The sequence below is a fragment of the Polypterus senegalus genome, chromosome 9 (assembly GCF_016835505.1).
Source record: "Polypterus senegalus isolate Bchr_013 chromosome 9, ASM1683550v1, whole genome shotgun sequence".
Lineage (NCBI taxonomy): Eukaryota > Metazoa > Chordata > Cladistia > Polypteriformes > Polypteridae > Polypterus > Polypterus senegalus.
Window position 1 is genome coordinate 3,115,984 of NC_053162.1, and position 17,443 is coordinate 3,133,426.

Genomic DNA, 17,443 nt, shown 5'->3' on the forward strand with positions numbered 1-17,443 from the left:
GCCTGTGGGTCTCGGACCCGGAGCCTTGATTGGTGGAGATGGAGGAGGGGCTTCTGAATGAGTTGGGAGGGGCACAGGCAGCTGGAGATGCCTTCTCAGAAGTTACATTATGGACATCGAAAGAGCCAACTAGGTGGCAAAGTAAAGTCCTATTATCTTGTTATATGGATAACCAAAGGGACAGACCCACCAGCATCATCTCCTGTCACGTGTTCACAAGATGGTTAAAAAATATTTAAGAAGTCCAAAAATTGCAGGAGGTTTAAGATTCAAGTGTACAGCCTTTCAGTTTTTCTTTGGCTTTTCCAATTAGTTCATAATCTGATTTGGAGGTGTGACACTCAGCATAACGCGGGGACACTCAAGCAGCAAACGTGACAAGGTGAGGGAACCTCACCACGTCTGTTATAATAGGAGAATCATCAAACTAGATAAACAGTGTGAGGTCTCTTAGAGACCCCCTAAACAAGGCCAGGACCTTCCCTAGCCTAACTAGGACAGGTCTCATCCAAAGCAGACCAACCCCAAGCTCCACAGTTGGGCTTTGGCCTACAAGGGCCCAAAATAGGAATCAGGCTTGAAAAGTTGAAAATATATCTTTAAATGTGCTATGATATGCAAAAACGCTCCTCCACTAGGGAAGGGAACTGTAACCCTGCAGCTGTGCTCATCTCATTGAAGTAATTCTGAGGAAAGAGCTGGGGGTCCACTCTACCGAGTACCCGTTCAGTCATGTCACCTCATACTCTCCATTTCCTTAAATTGAAGACGTCAATACCTTCAGTCTTTCTCCTCACTGTTTGCTCTCCATGGTCCTGAATCTGCCTCATCACCCTCTTCTGGACTTTCTCTAGAGCCATTACACCTCGCTTGGCACATAAGAACATTAGACATTTGAAAAGTGAGAGGAGACTCTTCAAGTGCTGCTATGTCATTCTTGTCTCGTGGTGTAGCTTGTATTATGGAGACCAAAAACTTGCACACGTACTGTAACAGAAATTAAATATCCCTTATAGTGGGATGTCACAGGTTTGGTCCACCATACATGTCGTCTTAAACTGAAAACGCTCAGCTCTGTCAGTCTTTCCTCCTCAATCGCTCTCCATGGTCCTGAGTCGGCCTCATTGCTGTGGACTTTCTCTTGTGCTGCTGTGTCTTTATTTATAACTAGCAAAACACCGGCGCTTCGCAGCGGAGAAGTCGTGTGTTAAAGAAGTTATGAAAAAGAAAAGGAAACATTTTGAAAATAATGTAATTGTTTTGTCACTGTTATGAGTGTTGCTGTCATATATATATATACATATACACACACACATATAAACATATATAAATATCTACACATACACATATCTATATATATATACATATACACATCTACATATATATATATATACTGTATATAGCAAAATCCCCGCGCCTCGCAGCGACAAAGTACTGCTTTTAAATTTTTATTAAGAAGAAAAGAAAACCCTTTTAAACTGAGGGAGAATATCCCAATAGCTATCTGTTAAGGATCTCTTTGTATCGCACGTTGTCAGTTCAGCAGTCCGGTTGTAATACGACCAAGCTGTGCACTGACATTACTGTTGAGAATGCGACGTCTAGTTTTGTTCAGGAGGAAAGCAATGTTGTCTCAAATCAATGGCGTCCTTTTCTAGGGTGTGTCCCTGAGACTTCTTACTGGTCATCGCGAAGCAGAGCCTTACTGGAAATTGGAGGCATTTGAACTGAAATGGGAGATCAGAGGGTGTAACGGGGACGTGGAGAATACATTCAGAGTGTGGAGAAACTCTCGAGACAGCGTGTGTATTAACTTGTGGATTTTTCTGTGAGTATTTGGTGGCAGCGTCACGAAGTTGCTTCCGCAAGACCGCGTCAGCCGTGGAGCTCAGCTCGGAGCACATTCTTTTCCCACCTTGTCAATTGTGTAATGCGTTTTTTGAACAGGTTTGATCACTCGTACTGCGTTCAGTCAGTTCACGTGAGCTGCTCTCTTGTGTGATGTTGCGATGTCCACGGCTTTATTTAATGTTAGCTAAGACCCGGCACTTAAAAGTTTCTCGCTACAGTAATTTGAACTCCGTTACAAAGTGATCCAAAGTCTCGTTTATACCTCATGTCTTCTCATTAAACTTGTATCTCGCGAATAAAGTATTCGGTGTTTTTCTTCAGCGCTCTTTGGGAGCTCTTCCTTCTTTTTTACGTACTGCGGTCACAGTCAGTTCACGTGATTACGTGGGAGATGTGATGATGTCACACGCAGCTCCGCCCCTCCCACAGCCAGCGAGCTAACGTCCATTACAGTATATGGAGAAAAATAGCTTCCAGTTATGACCGTTATGTGTAGAATTTCGAAATGAAACCTGCTTAACTGTTGTAAGTAAGCTGTAAGGAATGAGCCACAAAATGTCAGCCTTCTACCTACACGGGAAGTTGGAGAATTAGTGACGAGTGTGTGAGTGAGTGAGGGCTTTGCCTTTTATTAGTACAGATAAAGATACCAACAGTGATGGCAGTACACTAGAGGAAGCCTCGCTGGCCCATTACATACTGAAGGAGATAAAGAACGGCGACTCCTATAGAATGAAACCTTCATGATTAACAGTAGAGATCCACGGTGCCAATGAACTTCATAATCTGAAATACCAAAGTCCTCTCCATTTACTTAAACAGGAAAGGCTCAGCTCCTCCTCAGTTGCTCTCCGTTGTATTGAATACTTTCTTTCTTTCTTTTTCTTTCTGTGCTCCATTTACTGTTTCTTTCTTTCTTTTTGTGACCCCTTTCCTCCTCCCTCCTTTTTCTTTCTTTCTTTATGCCCCTTTTCTCATCCTTTCTTTCTTTCTTTCTTTCTTTTACTTTCTGTGCACCCTTTTATTAATGCCTCCTTTCATTTTCTTTCTTTTTCTTTTTTTGCCCCTTTACTCATCCCTCCTTTCTTTTTCTTTATTGCTTTTTGTGTCCCTTTACTAATCCCTTCTTTCTTTCTTTCTTTCTTTCCAGTCCAGTGCATCTCCTCCTCATGAAGTGGAAAAGCCTGAGGCTGAATATTAACTAGAAAGGGGGAGAGGATCCATAAAAACCCCTGCTCTTAATATAAGAAAAGCGTGAAGGACATTATAAATGGATTAAATGCATTAAATTTAACACCAAAGGTTGCAAAATGCTAGCAATATCAGGAACTTGAAAATATATCATAAGAATGTAAATAAACACCAAAGCAGAACCTGTCACAAAATACTACTACTACTACTACTACATAGTTATTACTACTATTACTACTACTACAATAGTTATTATAATAAATCCTCCACAGAGGCACTTAGTCTGAAAAATCCAACACATGTAATCCTTTAAGGACAGCAGAGTGGCAGGGTGTTGGCAGTAAGGGTTGGCATTAGGGTTCACATGCCCAGGACCCACATGTTCTCCCCGTGTCTCCGTGGGTTTCCTTCTGGTGCTCCAGTTTCCTCCCACAGTCTGAAGATATGCAGGTTAGGTGGAATGTCAATGCAGATTTGGCCCCTGGCATCCTGTCTAGGGCACTGTTCCTGCCTTGTGCCCAGTGCTTGCTGGGATAGACTCCAGCGACCCTGCTCAGCATAAACCAGGTTTAGAAGATGGTATGGCAATCCTTACAATGATAGTCATAAAGCCAAAATATCCAAAAACTTGCAAAGTCCACAAACAAAGAAACACAAAGAAAACAAAAAGAAAAGACATGAACAAAAAAGAAAGAACACCAGAGGAATGTGTCCGAGGACACTGCAGCTTCAGGAGGCTCCACCCCCTTGGGCTCAACATGCAAACTGCTAAAAACACAAGCTAATCTAACATAAGTAACAATTACGACACGGACATAAAGACATTTACACAGTAACCATCAACAACAATCATGAAATCAACATTAACAGAGGAGACCCTGGTGTGACCATGACAGCCAGGAGGTGAATAATCAGCCAAAGGACTCACAAAGGCTGAAATATGAGGAGGAAGTCAAGAATCCTGATGTGCACATCGCCATCGTGCCGGTGTAGCGTGTTTGTTAATCGAGGTCACCTCAGGCTCAAGAGGCTCCCTCAGTCCACCCAGTGGAGTGGCGGGCAGCTGATGGTGAAGACGCTACATGAACCCAGTGCTGCCCCTAGTGGTTGTTTTTCGTCTCTTATTTTATATGTCACCATTCTCACTTTATTTAATTCCTTTCTCTAATGTAAGTCTTATTATTTAATTCATATAGCACCACTCATATTGAATTCTGTTCCTAGGACCCCCCACACACACACCCATATAAGATCAAAAGACAGGTAAAGATTTGGGGCACCCTTAGACAAACCCTGTATAATTGCAAAGCAGAATAATACACATAATTAAACGTTGAAAATTAATCCTTTTTTGACAGACACAAGTCTGTTACTGTACTGGAGGCAGATGGAGGTGGACGTGATGGGCACAGGGGGCCGAAACCCAAAAGTGATGTTACTTCTCTTCCCGTCCCTGGTCGTCAGGTCTGCAGGAGAAAGAAGAAGTGAGGAATTAGGCAACAGCGCCAACCCTTGACTTGGGGTGGAATTACCATTACAGTAGATGAGCCCTGAAGGCGACTCCCAGGTGCACGTGTGTGACAATAGATGTGCATACAGTATAGAGTGGTGCTGCCCCTAGTGGCCATTTAGTCATCTATTTAGCCCCACTCTTACAGATTTTTCCCCTTGGACCCCATCTATCTTTTTTTGTGGTTAGAGATGTGAACAGCAGTCATCACTGCCGCTACTGGTGGTCCAGTGTAGCTTATATTGTACAGCTGCTTTTATAGTGAATGATATAGCCCCCCACTATACCAGTTAAATGAAGCTTGGGGTCCAAACTCTGCCACCATGGTAAACGCTGCCCCTAGTGGTCATTTAACAATTGGATTAAATGTACACTTCTCTTGACTTTCACTGACCATGCAGAAGCAGGCAGCTTGAAGTGCCATGTTGGCTGCTGCCCCCAAGTGGTCATTTTGTTAATTTGATTTTATATTCGGCTGCACTCTTCATATTGAATGCTTGCTTCCATTTTTTGACCAGTGCAGCAGCAGGCCAGCTGGAGTTACAAGCGTTAAATCCACTACATGGGTGGTGCGGCACCCCCTAGTAGTGGCCCACCTTGTCATTTCACTTATTTAGCATCTTCCCTGCTGAAATCTGTTCCTAGGATAAAAGCAGCTTAGTGTGCAAACAGTAACCCCGCTCCATATTTGGTGTTAACCTCCGGTAGCCGTTTTAGAATTTGATTTTCTGTAGCACATTTATACTCAGTTATTTTCCTGAGATTACCATCACTCTGTAATTTGCATTTCTATATCACCTTTCAAACTAAAGTCTCCTCCCACTTTTGTTACCCAGCGCAGTAGCGGACAGGATGGGCTGCCAACTCTTCCACTGTGGTCCTGCCCCTAGTGGTCATTTTGTACTTTGACTTTCTAAAGCACCTTTCATAATGAACTCTCCCGTCATTTCTTCGGATGGCAGCAGGCAAGGTGGGTTGCAGACTTTTCTTCCAGTTCATCATTGGTACTGCCCCTAGTGGTGGTCCTGGGCAGCCCCCTTTTCCAACCCTTTGCAGGTGCACATATTCACCCTCACCACAGATTCAATGCCCCCCATACCCACCCGGTGGTGCCCCATACCCACCCAGTGGTGCCCCCTCCCATACCAACCCTATGGTGCCCCCTGATGAGTGCGTTCACAGTAAGATTTCACCTAAGTTGACTGGCAGAGCCGACTTCTGCTTTAGCTGCATCTTGGCTGCTCCTCGCCCTGGTTCCTGCCTCACTTAGCCCACCCAGGAGGAGATGGGGACCGCTGACCAGAGTGACGAGGCCAGCTGCATGCTCAGGGGCTGCGGAATGAAAGTCCACTTGGGAATGCAGCAGAAGATATTCCTCTTTAAAAGCTCACTTCAAGGACAGGTTGTCCAGCGGAGCCCTTTGGGATCTTCTCATGGAGAGCGTGAGGCGCCTTAATGGAGTATCCTTGTGATGCTGCGTCCCCCCATGAGACTTGTGTCTCGCTCGCTCGCTCGCTTGCTCTTTTTCCTTTTTCAGTCGTCTTGATGTGAGGAGAACGTGGCGCAGAAAGCATCAGGACGCGGGCCTGTTGTGAGAATCTCTTTAATTCTAACGGTCCTTATCTGTCCTGGGACATGGGTTCAAAGCCATCACCACTGGCTATACGGGACCAACCAGACACACTTCAGCAACCACTACACCACCTGGGGGGACATCTGTGTACCATCATGGTGCCACTTTGTCCCTGAGCCTACCACCCCACCCAAACGTTCCGGCTGCTCGGCTGATTGGGCGTAAGTTGGCTTTGTGAGAGTAGATAAGCCAATTAGCTTCAAGGAGTGGATGCTGCTCTGCTGCCCTCCCTGCACTCCCATGATTCACAGGTCCTGCCCCACAGGTCCATTCACTCATTCTGTGGATCACATTTAATGACAGAGCTCACTGTGAAAGGCGCTATATGCAGCTGAGTCCAAGGATGTGCCGAGGTGCCTTGTTTTCGTTTTTTTGCCGATCGTCCATTACCACAGAGCTCCATACTGAGTTTAACTTCTTCTTATCACAGATTCACAACTGAGAGTGTGGATCTTGTTAAAATTCTGCACTAATGTAGCGCCTTTATTCACTTTCTGACCACCCTCTCTCTACTTTACTGCTATCCTCTCACTGGTGGTCAGTTGTATAAGATTGGGCACCATTTCGAGGCTCTGCTATTTAAAAACGGTGTGTAGTCCCAGGGTTCAAGTGGAAATAAAGATAATAGTAAAGCCCAGCAGGGGGCGCTCATTCAGAATTCTCCAAACCTGGCAGCAAAATTCAGTAGAAGGAGACCCCCCAACCAGTCCAAGAGGGTCCAGCTGCAGGCAAGACAGTCTGAAGCCCCAGACCTTAGACATGCTGACGCCCCCAATCAGTGGCATCTCTTGGACTCCGCCCACTTTCCAAGAGCCCCTCCCCATGTCTCGCCCGTGTACTGACTGCTGACATTGCATGCCCGTCGTATCGATTTCATTTCCTTTCAGTTCCTGCTATGGTTATTTTTTTTTAATAAGTCAACGTAACTTCTTTGTGTGTAAAGCTTGCATGAAAAAATTTTCAAGGTAAAGCAACACGTCGCATTAGAAATGTCTACGTTAATTATTTAATTATACAAGAGGTCAAAAAGAGACGTTGTCGTGTTTCTCATAGTGCCTCATAGTGTCTGAAGTGCTCGGTTCTGTCAGAGGCCTAAAACTGCCCTGACTGCAGCTGGCTGCTCCTCAACCAGTCTGCCTGGGAGACGATGACCTGTGGAAACATGAGGAGTGGGGTGACACAGTGAAAGGCGCTATATGAAAGAAGTGAAAATGTCCATCATCAGACAGCGAGCCCAGATGAGCTGCTACCTACTGTGAAAGGTGCTATAATCTGCAGAGAACACTCCATTTGAAAGATAACAAAGTGGGGGGCTGGAGCCTGTCTCAGCGGCACCGGGTTCAAGGCAGGTACCAACCCTGAATGGGACGTCAGCCCATCACAGATCCCAGTTCAATTAAACTAGTTCCTGAACAGGCTGAGGCGATCCACACAGAGGTGGTCTGTTGGATTGGGGTCAGGCGAGTGAGTGGGGGGGTAGCAGCCAATGGTATCAATTCCTTCATCCTCTCGCCACATGAGGCCGGGCATTATCATGCACCAGGAGGACCCAGCATAGGGTCTGACAATGGGTGGTCCAAGGATTTCATCCCGATACCTAATGTCAGTCCTGCAGTGCCGTTGTCTCGCCTGTAGATGTCTGTGCGTCCCTCCATGGATATGCCTCCCCAGACTGACCATCACTGACCCCCACCAAACTGGTCATTCTGAATGACGTCACAGGCAGCATAACATTCTCCACGGCTTCTCCAGACCCTTTCACGTCTGTCACGTGTGCTCAGGGTGAACCTGCTCTCATCTGTGAAAAGCACAGGGCGCCAATTCTGGTATTCTATGGCAAATGCCAATCGAGCTGCACGGTGCCCACTAGAGGACATAGTCGGGCCCTCGGGCCACCCTCATGAAGTCTGTTTCTGATTGTTTGGTCAGAGACATTCACACCAGTGGCCGGCCTGCCTGCTGGAGGTCATTTTGTAGGCCAGTGGTTCTCAAACTGTGGGGCGGGCACCCCTAGGGGGGTGTGAAGTAACAAAAAAGAGGGGCACGAAGATGTGAAAAAAAGAAAACAAGAATCAAAAATATGAAAAATCCATCTATTGAAACCAAAACAAATTAATTTCAACTACATTCTAATACTAGAAAAATCAATCTAGAGTTAGATAAATAATGTTAAAAGTTAAGTAGGTATAATAAAATATGCATCTATGATATATCATTAATTTAAAAAGAACACATTGGTATCAGTGGGCTCCTTTCAAAAAAACGTTAGGGGGGCGCGATTACAACTGTTATGAAAACTCGGGTCACAAACACTTAAAGGTTGAGAAACGCTGTGGTTGGCTCTGCCAGGGCTCATCCTGTTCCTCCGGGGGGTCCTGCTGATGGGTTAAGGACCTTCTACGAGGGGTCCTGTCCAGCTCTCCTGGAGTAACTACCAGTCAGTCTCCTGGAATCTCCTCCATGCCCTAAAGACTGGGAGACTGGGGGACACAGCAAACCTTCTGCCAATGGCATGTATTGATGTGCCACCCTACCTGTGCCCGCTCTGTAGGGTCCAGGTATCGCCCACCTCATAATACCAGTAGCGACACTGACTGTAGGAAAATGCAAAACGAGTGACAAAACAGATGAGGAGGGAAAAATGTCAGTGGCCTCCCTCCACCTGTTAACCCATTCATTCCTGTTTTGGGGGGGTCGTCTCATTGTTGCCCCCTGACACTGATGAACGAGCCCCTCTGCTGCTTCACTCAGCAGATCAGTAGCCCACTAGTCTCACTGACTTGATGCTATACACTCATTATAAAGGGGTCCTTTCATTTTTTGGAGCAGTTTATGAAGTCGAACACAGTGACGCTATAAAAACACAAAGAGGCAGGTACAGCTGAAGTGACTTGGGACACAAATTGTTCTGTCTGGACGCTGGGATGGACAGGAGAGAAGATCGCCCTCTACTGGCTGCTCAGCACTTCTTTCTAGTTAGTGAATTGATCGATTCTGCTAACGGCATCAGGGGTCATACAGCAGGGGGCCATTCGGAGTTTGGGCTCGACAGCCACTGGCTGTAAATTATGGACTAAAGGAACGTATTGATGAAACGGCATATTTCTCTTGGTCTAAAAATAATAATACTGTAATAATAATTGTTATTATTATTATTATTATTATTATTATTATTATTATTATTATTATTATAGTAATTGGTTTCATGTGCATAGAACATTTGCCTTACTCTAATAAGGTAATCATTTTTTTTTATTTATCCATCCATGTTCCAACCCACTGAATCCGAACACAGGGTCACGGGGGTCTGCTGGAGCCAATCCCAGCCAACACAGGGCACAAGGCAGGAACTAATCCTGGGCAGGGTGCCAACCCACCGCAGTCATTTTATTTATACATAACATTTACCCCACGGTCTCATAATAACAAAAGCAGTAATACCTTTTAATTTCTAAAGTATTTTTCTTGTCTTCTAGTAATGATAGTAATCCATTGTACTTTCATACTCTACTGTTCACCTGGCCTGTTAATAATAATAATAATAATAATAATATCTACAATACCTTTTATTCATATGTCATCTCACTCTTGTTCTAAGTATAACACACCATTTTATTTTATATAGTGCCTTTCATGGCACTCGGCTCCCTGCCACTACCCTCAGGCTGGTTGTCCCCAAGTCCCTGTCCCCTCAGGCTGGTTGTCCCCAAGTCCCTGTCCTCGAGCTCACTCTGGTGCCTGTCAGGTTTTGCTGCCCTTTGGTTTCTAGCTGGGCACAGACTCACCTGCTCTGTGCCATCCTAGTGTGTTGGTGTCCTCCGAGCGGACATTTTCAGGCCAGGTGCCCCTTGTCTAAATTCCTTGGCAGTGCCAGCTCCTTGCTTGGTGTCGGTGAAGCCGAATAAGTAGATTTATCTAATGAGTTAAGCAGGCATCATTAAATGTGTCTAAACTGAGCCAAGAAACAAGCTGGAGGTTCATCACAGCTCTGATGTGAGCGCCAAGACCCCCAAGTGGGCTGCCTTGCTCCATTATCTTCCTTTAGCCTGCTGTCCCAGTCCTGATGCCCACATGCTTGTGTTAGTCTGAGGCAGTGAGTCTCAGTGGTGGGCATTATGTAGTGGTGGTTCTGGTGGCAGTAGTGGGATAAGGGCAAGCAGACTGCTGGGTTTGTGAAACAGGAGTCAGTCCGGAGAGCAAAGAATGAAACTCCCAGCAGGATGGACGCTTCCCTTTTTTTGTGTCCTACTAAAATTTTCATAGAGGAGGAGATGCTGTGACAAAGCAGGTGTCATAAAACGCGGGTACTGGCATTGCTGAATACTTTGTGAGTCTGTAGAGTGATGGCATTTCATTTGTTCTGAAGCTGTACAGACAGAATTCACCTTGGCAAGTGCCTTCAACTGAACTTTATATAGTGCCTTGCACAAACTTCTTGACTGCAGCTTCTGCTCTGTAGTATACAGCCCCTGGCACCGAGTGATCACCCACCGTGATGCTGCATTGGCATCTCTAGCACCTTTCCTTGCAAGCCTTGTCACTTTGTGTAAATTAAGTAAAGTCAGTAAGGCCAACAGATCAGGGCACTGAGCCGGAGTGGGCACACCAAAGCCAGCTGCCATCGCTGCCCTTACCAATCATCTGATTTTCATGCTATATGGTGCCTTGCCCGAGCTTCATGACTTTTGCTTCATGCTGTATGGTGCCTTTAATGACAGCTGCAAGGTGAGAGCGGTAAGATGTGAAAATTGGGTGGGCATCTCAATAAAGCCTGGCATTCTCTTGTTTTATATTCTGTAGCACCTTATATTATAAAAGTCACCCCAGATATTCTAATCAGCCTGTCGGCATTGCGTCGTCTCCACTGCCTCGATTAATCTTCTCACGTTCAGTTTTTAATTTAATGGTTTGTTGCATGTTTCAAGTTCATTTTTTACATATAGCGCCTTTCCTAGAGAGTGCTGTCTTAAGTGACAGACTGCGGTAACGTATTCAAAATTCAAGACCAACAGCGAAGCAAAGATTATTATGGAGACGTCACCTGTGACGTTTGGGGTCCTAAAACCACTGCGGGAACACGCGCGCGAGCACTGTGCGAGGCTCCGCCCACCCGAGTCTGGCCACACCTACCGCACGAGCCCCGGAGCAGCGCTGCGGAGGAACAGAAATGAGGTCAGTGAGCCGCTCATACACATTTAACTAGCGGCCATGAATTATTGAGGAGCGCTGCCGCCGCATTGAGCACAAGCCGGAGAAGAGAAGAATGCAGCACCCGCCATGGTGGCAGCGCTCGAGAAAGTGAAGCGCCATCACTCTGTCTGTTATATAGTGCCTTACATGGCCTGGCCAACTAACAGAATACCGTTTAATGCCCGGCCGCTTCTGACCTATTTGGTGCCCCAGGCAGGAAAATCTGCCAACCCCCGACACTTTTCACACTGCCATAAACCGACACACACACACACAATATGCTACTAACACAAGTTAATCACGTATTTAATTACAAATAAATACATAAAATAATAATAATAATGATAGAGCAATAGAGCTCATTTGCATGCACATTATGTATGGAGCAAAATATACGAAACGTACTGTATATAGAACAATAAAGTAACACAATAGAATCACTTATTTAGCAGACTCTACTAACTTTATATAGAAAAAGGAAGTACACCAAATAAATAATATTAGAATAACGTGGCTGGTAAATGAAGGGACTTAATGATGCAAATTAAAGTCTTTTTAAAACCCGACACGCCTTGACTTGCAGAATCATTTCTAAGCTAATCGTACGACACGTCTCTGTTGATGCTCGTCACTGCAAGGCCATCGAGACGGTCTGGTGACACTGCGACCTCAAGTCACTTCTTATGAACTTCACTTGTGACAAGCGTCTCTCTACAGGAGCTGCCGTTACGGGACTGGAGGTTCTCCAGGTATTTAGGTGCATTTCGTTTAAATTCGTTTCTTGCAAGAAAGGTAACAGTTCACCGTGGCAAACTTTAGGGAAATCCGGGAAAACTTCCATTTCATGTGCCACAGCTTTTGCGTCAAGGTCTGACTGGTTTGTACATTGCAGCATCACCACCGGGGCCTTTTGTCACGACGAAACTGGCACTGTGCTTGTGTGCTGCTAAATGTGCCCCTGCGTAACGTCCCCCTGGAGTTGTATGTCGTGCTTAAAATCCCTGTCGGTGTAATGGCCACCCTGTCCCCCCTCAGGCCCATTCTCAGTCTCCCCTTAGTACCTCCCGGCATGAGGAACTTGCCAAGCGGGGGGCGCCGATGACAGGAGGAAGCTGCCTGCACTCAGTCACTCGCCCTACGGCGCTGCGGTTGAAGGGAACGAGGAAGGGACTTGGTGCCAGCCGTGTATCTGTCTGGCAGGCTGCGCGTTACGTGGCAAGAGCAGGGGGTGAGGTCTCACTTCTGGTCCTGGCAGCGGCCAACTGTCGAAACCGAAGCGGCTCTGCCTCGAGGTCACGCGCAAAGCGGACAGGTAGCGAGGAGGCAGCACGTGGCACTATATGCCCGGCACGCTGCTTGCAACTGGTGTATGAAACAGCAACCAGACTGTGAGTGCAGACAGAACTGGTGCTGCTGGGGCGCACAACATAATCATTTCTTTGTGCTGCAGTTCGGTCCAGTCCGGGCAACATTTTCCAAAACAGAATAAAGATAGGAATCTCAATAGAGGGCTGCAGTAATGTGCCCTGGTTTACTCACTGTATTAAATAGTGCCTACGCATTCTCTGTATCCACTATATATAACGCATGTCCTACATACTGTATATTATACATTTTAAAATATTGTCTTTAATACCATTTCTTTCATGTTTACCTATCTTTATAACTATATATCTATTATATAGTGCATTTCACATCTATCTATCTATTATATAGTGCCTTTCATATCTATCTATCTGTCTATCTATTATATAGTGCCTTTCATATATATCTATCCTTATTCTTTATAGTGTCTTTCATGTCCATCCGATTGTTTGTACTGTAAATCACCTTTCACATCGATTTATCTAATTTAGCTCAATTCACATCTACCTGTCTATCACACAGTATAGCGCCTTTTCGTGTCCGTTTTTATTTGATGTTACGACTTTCGCCACTTTAATGTCTCCGCAGGTGTCTTATCTTCTTTCATTTTGACACACAGACTTTTACACCAGAAGGATGTTTTTTTCAGCTGCTGATTGTCCCCGAGGCTATCCAGCCTGTAACAGCGACCGCCTAGGGCACATGTTGCTGCTGGGTCGCTGATTTCGTTTTCATGCCCGTTCTCACTTTGCCCACATTTCATCTTTTTTTCTTCCTCTTCGGTGTCCTCACACTGCAGGTTTCTGGGTCCCTCCTTTGTCCGAAGGTCTTAACGTTCTGGGCCTTCTCTGGGTCCCAGATTGAGGATGTCACAGAGTGTGGTGGTTCGACTCGGTGACGCCACTCAGGACCCCCACGTTGGGGTTCAATGCTAGCACACGATTCTCCGTCCCATCAGCTTTCCAGAGTTAAAAGTAAACGATCTGCACCCCCGTCTCTCCCTACTACGTGTTGCTACAAGGAAGTCGATTGAATTTTAAATAAAAAAATGAAGCCCCCTGGAGAGTGTCCCGGATGGTGAGATCGAGACTACTCAGCTCGGATTCTTCCTTCGGTTATTTTTTTGAATCGGCCCTCTTGAGACCTCGTCATATCGATCTCCCTCTTCTGTGCGATCTCTGAGGTTCAACACGCCGGGCATTCTAATCAGGGTCAGCGAAGACCAGTGGCGTATTTGGGGGGTCATCGGAGGCTTTAGCTTCTGATAATTTTTATTCAGGAACGTACAAGAATAATATGTGTTAGCCCCTGATGTTCTTGACTCATTTTAATTCAGTCCCTATACTCTTCATTTTTTTTATATTACATTGACGATCGCGCAACTTCGAAAGGGGGGCCCAACCTATAGCTCCTCCCCCCCTTCCGCCCCGCTCTTTAATTTTTTATCCGAGTAAAACTGTGTGTGAAAATCACAGGGGGGTGGGGGGGGGTGTCTAAGGGATTGTTTCTACTAACCTCGTGCAGAACGCGCGCACACCGCACCACAAAGCGCATGCGCGGTCTGCAACCGACACGCATTCAGACTTGGACTTGCTGGGCTCCCTCCGATCAGCGCGTTGTCATTTTTCTAGTCAGTAGGTGACCGTTTGTGGTTAATGTCGCATACCTAATAATGTCACAGCTGAGGAAGGGAGGCTCTGCTGATAGATACATAAGTTCTGCCTGCTTTTACTGACTTCAAGTGGAAAAGGGAGAAGGTGGGGTGTCAGCAACATTAACTAAAAGCAGTGAATGGAGGACGAGTGTCGTATTCTCCTGAGTGGCTGACCTACATGATAAGCAGATGCACTTCAGATATTTTTGCAGGTCTATCTTGTATTTTGAAGACCTGCTGCGTCACATTTACCGTTAGTTCTTCATAATGGCGGCCACGTCACTAGAAGTTGCTCGAAGCTTCTTTGACAATAGTTGGATAAGTAGAGTAATACGTGTGCTGCTCAAGCTGCACGTGTGGGCGTGTCTCCTTGTCTGACGTCATTTTCGCGGCTCCTGACTCGACCCCATGATGCTGGTCCTTTTATACCTTTGATTTCCTGATCTTCGCCGTGTCGTCTTCATCCACAGAGAGTGCCGGTGTTCTGACGTTTTATCCTTCATTCTCGTTAGAAACACTCAAGTTCAATCTTCTGAAAGTACTTTTGGGTAAAAAGGAGGTTTTAGATTTGATCCTGTCGTGAAAAGTGTATTTTTACAGCTTCTTACAAAGGGACTGTTCATGGAAATATGGGATGTTGTAGCACAGGGGTGTAAAAAATTGCATTATTTCCTAAAAATGATTGCGTCAATTTGCAAAGATATTGCCTTCCTGCTGCAGTTGGGGATGTCATGCAGATGTGTGGTCTGGTGACAACGAGTGACAGACGTGCATGAAGTGACAAGAACTGGGCAGATGTTTCATCTAGTGGCTTTTTAGTGGGTGGGGCTCAGAGGTTTACACTCACGTCGAGGTCGCTGCCTTCCTACAAGCGAGGGGTAACAGTAAGATGGCCTTTCTTCCCAAATTTCCCTTTGGGGATTAATGAAGTCTCGTGTCATCTTCTCTTAATTTTCCTATCCCTGGCCTATCTTATCCCATCCTAATCCTTTCTTATCTTGTCTTCTCTTACCCTGTTTTATCCTAAGCCCCTGATCTACTACAACCAGCCCCTAATATTTTTCTTGATCATATACATCATTAATATTGGTAAACACCCCCCCATCTTTTAGTCCATCATAGCCCCCTGATCAATGTCAGACTGTGACATGTTTGTGAAATCCCAAAGGGCTGCCCCACCCTTCGATCAAACATACAGGTAAGACCCTTACAGGTGAAACTCCAACGTCCCCACCTTTCTTCGATTTGAAGTACAAGCAAAATGCATGCAAAACTCCAAGAGGGTCTTTAATTTTAATTCCATGTTGGACTTGAATGTAATGTAAATCCTACAAACGCCCCCGGCTTAATCCTGCATGTGCCAAGGGGTGGGGGTATATATTTAATCCACCCAGTTTGGGGTCAAAGTGGGCCAGAGATTATCACAGCAGCACTGGTGTAAAAAGGCAAAAAGCCAACATTGTGGGTGGCACGACGGTCCTTTGCAGGACTCAACCACACAGCCAATCAGAGAAGATTGTTCAGTGAGTCACCCAGCAAGAGAGAAACCAAGAAATAAAGCAACTGCTTAGTTGTAATTCTCTGATTCTGTAATTTGATGTTAGCTGTGCTGCCCGTCGATGGGGTGAAATCTAAATGATCAACATAGATCTCAACGTTAATGTTTGGAACGCGCCATCCATTTGAACGAATCATGTAATGCACGTGGTAAAACAATAAATTGCACTTGTCATTCCAACAGATGGCGCATCACAAACATTTGTAGTAATAAACTGCATTACTACAAATGTTTGTGATGTGCCATCTGTTGGAATGACAAAGGCAATGTATACGTCTCTGTTATATACCATTTGGCAAGAGGTTTATAGAAGTGGTGCTAATGTTTGTGATGCACCATCTGTTGGATTTATAAATGCAAGTTGGTGACGTACCATCTATTGGAATGACAAATGCAATGCATATGTTCATGTTATATACTGTACCATTAAGCATGGAATTTGTAGAAGCAGTGTTAATAATGTTTGTGCTGCACCACCTGTTGGAATGACAAATGCAATGCATATGTTTCTGTTATATACCATTAGGCATGGAGTTTGTAGGAACAGTGCTAATGTTTGTGTTGCGCCATCTGCTGCAATGACAGATGCAGTGCAAATGTCTGTGTTATATGCCATTTGGTCTGGGATTTGTTAAAGCAGTGCTAATGTTTGTGCTGCACCACCTGTTGGAATGATAAATGCAATGTATTTTATTACTTCAAATGCTGGTGACATGCTATCTATTGGAATGACAAATGCAATGCATATGTTCATGTTATATACTGTACCATTAAGCATGGGGTTTGTAGAAGCAGTGCTAATGTTTGTGCTGCACCACCTGTTGGAATGACAAACGCAATGCATATGTTTCCGTTATATGCCATTAAGCATGGGGTTTGTAGGAGCAGTGCTAATGTTTGTGCTGCACCACCTGTTGCAATGACAGATGCAGTGCAAATGTCTGTGTTATATGCCATTTGGTCTGGGATTTGTTAAAGCAGTGTTAATGTTTGTGATGTGCCATCTGTTGGAATGACAAAGATGGACATACAGATACACGGACACTTGTCCTTTTATTGAGGTGGATGGATATTTTGAAACAGTGTGACCTGGTGGCGCAGAGTGTTCAAACCCTGAGTCTTCAAGGGTTCTGGTTGTGGTTAGAGAAAGGAGATAGATGTGATTTACTTCACGGCGCAGAAAGGACTGCACGTTTTAGTTCATCATGAACTGTTACTGGCCCATTTCCTGTAGTCAGTGTTAAGGCAGGTAATCAAACACACTTAAGCGCACATACAGAATATGCAGACCTCATGTAGACCCTGGCGATGTGGCGCAACAATGCTACCAACCTGCCAGTGATAAAAAATCCGTTCACAATTTACTAAACTTTAACTCGATTAACACTAAATGTAGACCTGTGACTTGACAGCACGCCACGCACACGCCTAACCTGTCTGTCGCTCAACAGCTGTCACCAGACGACCGAGGCACGCGTGCGCACAATGTCA

General features: G+C 45.3%; 2 protein-coding genes across 5 annotated transcripts in view; one reads left to right on the forward strand and one right to left on the reverse strand.

Moving 5' to 3' along the window:
* The window catches only part of LOC120535074 (retinoic acid receptor RXR-alpha-A), a 194,866-nt gene that overhangs the window by 153,182 nt on the left and 24,241 nt on the right, over positions 1 to 17,443 (forward strand). The gene's annotated exons all lie outside the window — the stretch shown is intronic.
* ppp1r26 (protein phosphatase 1, regulatory subunit 26) overlaps positions 4,301 to 17,443 on the reverse strand; it is a 155,224-nt gene continuing 142,081 nt past the window's right edge. For all 3 annotated transcript variants that reach the window (XM_039762615.1, XM_039762616.1, XM_039762614.1), the window contains one exon: positions 4,301 to 4,508. In XM_039762615.1, the coding sequence (XP_039618549.1) occupies positions 4,369 to 4,508 (140 nt within the window). In that variant the 3' untranslated portion in view covers positions 4,301 to 4,368. The remainder of the gene's footprint in view (positions 4,509 to 17,443) is intronic.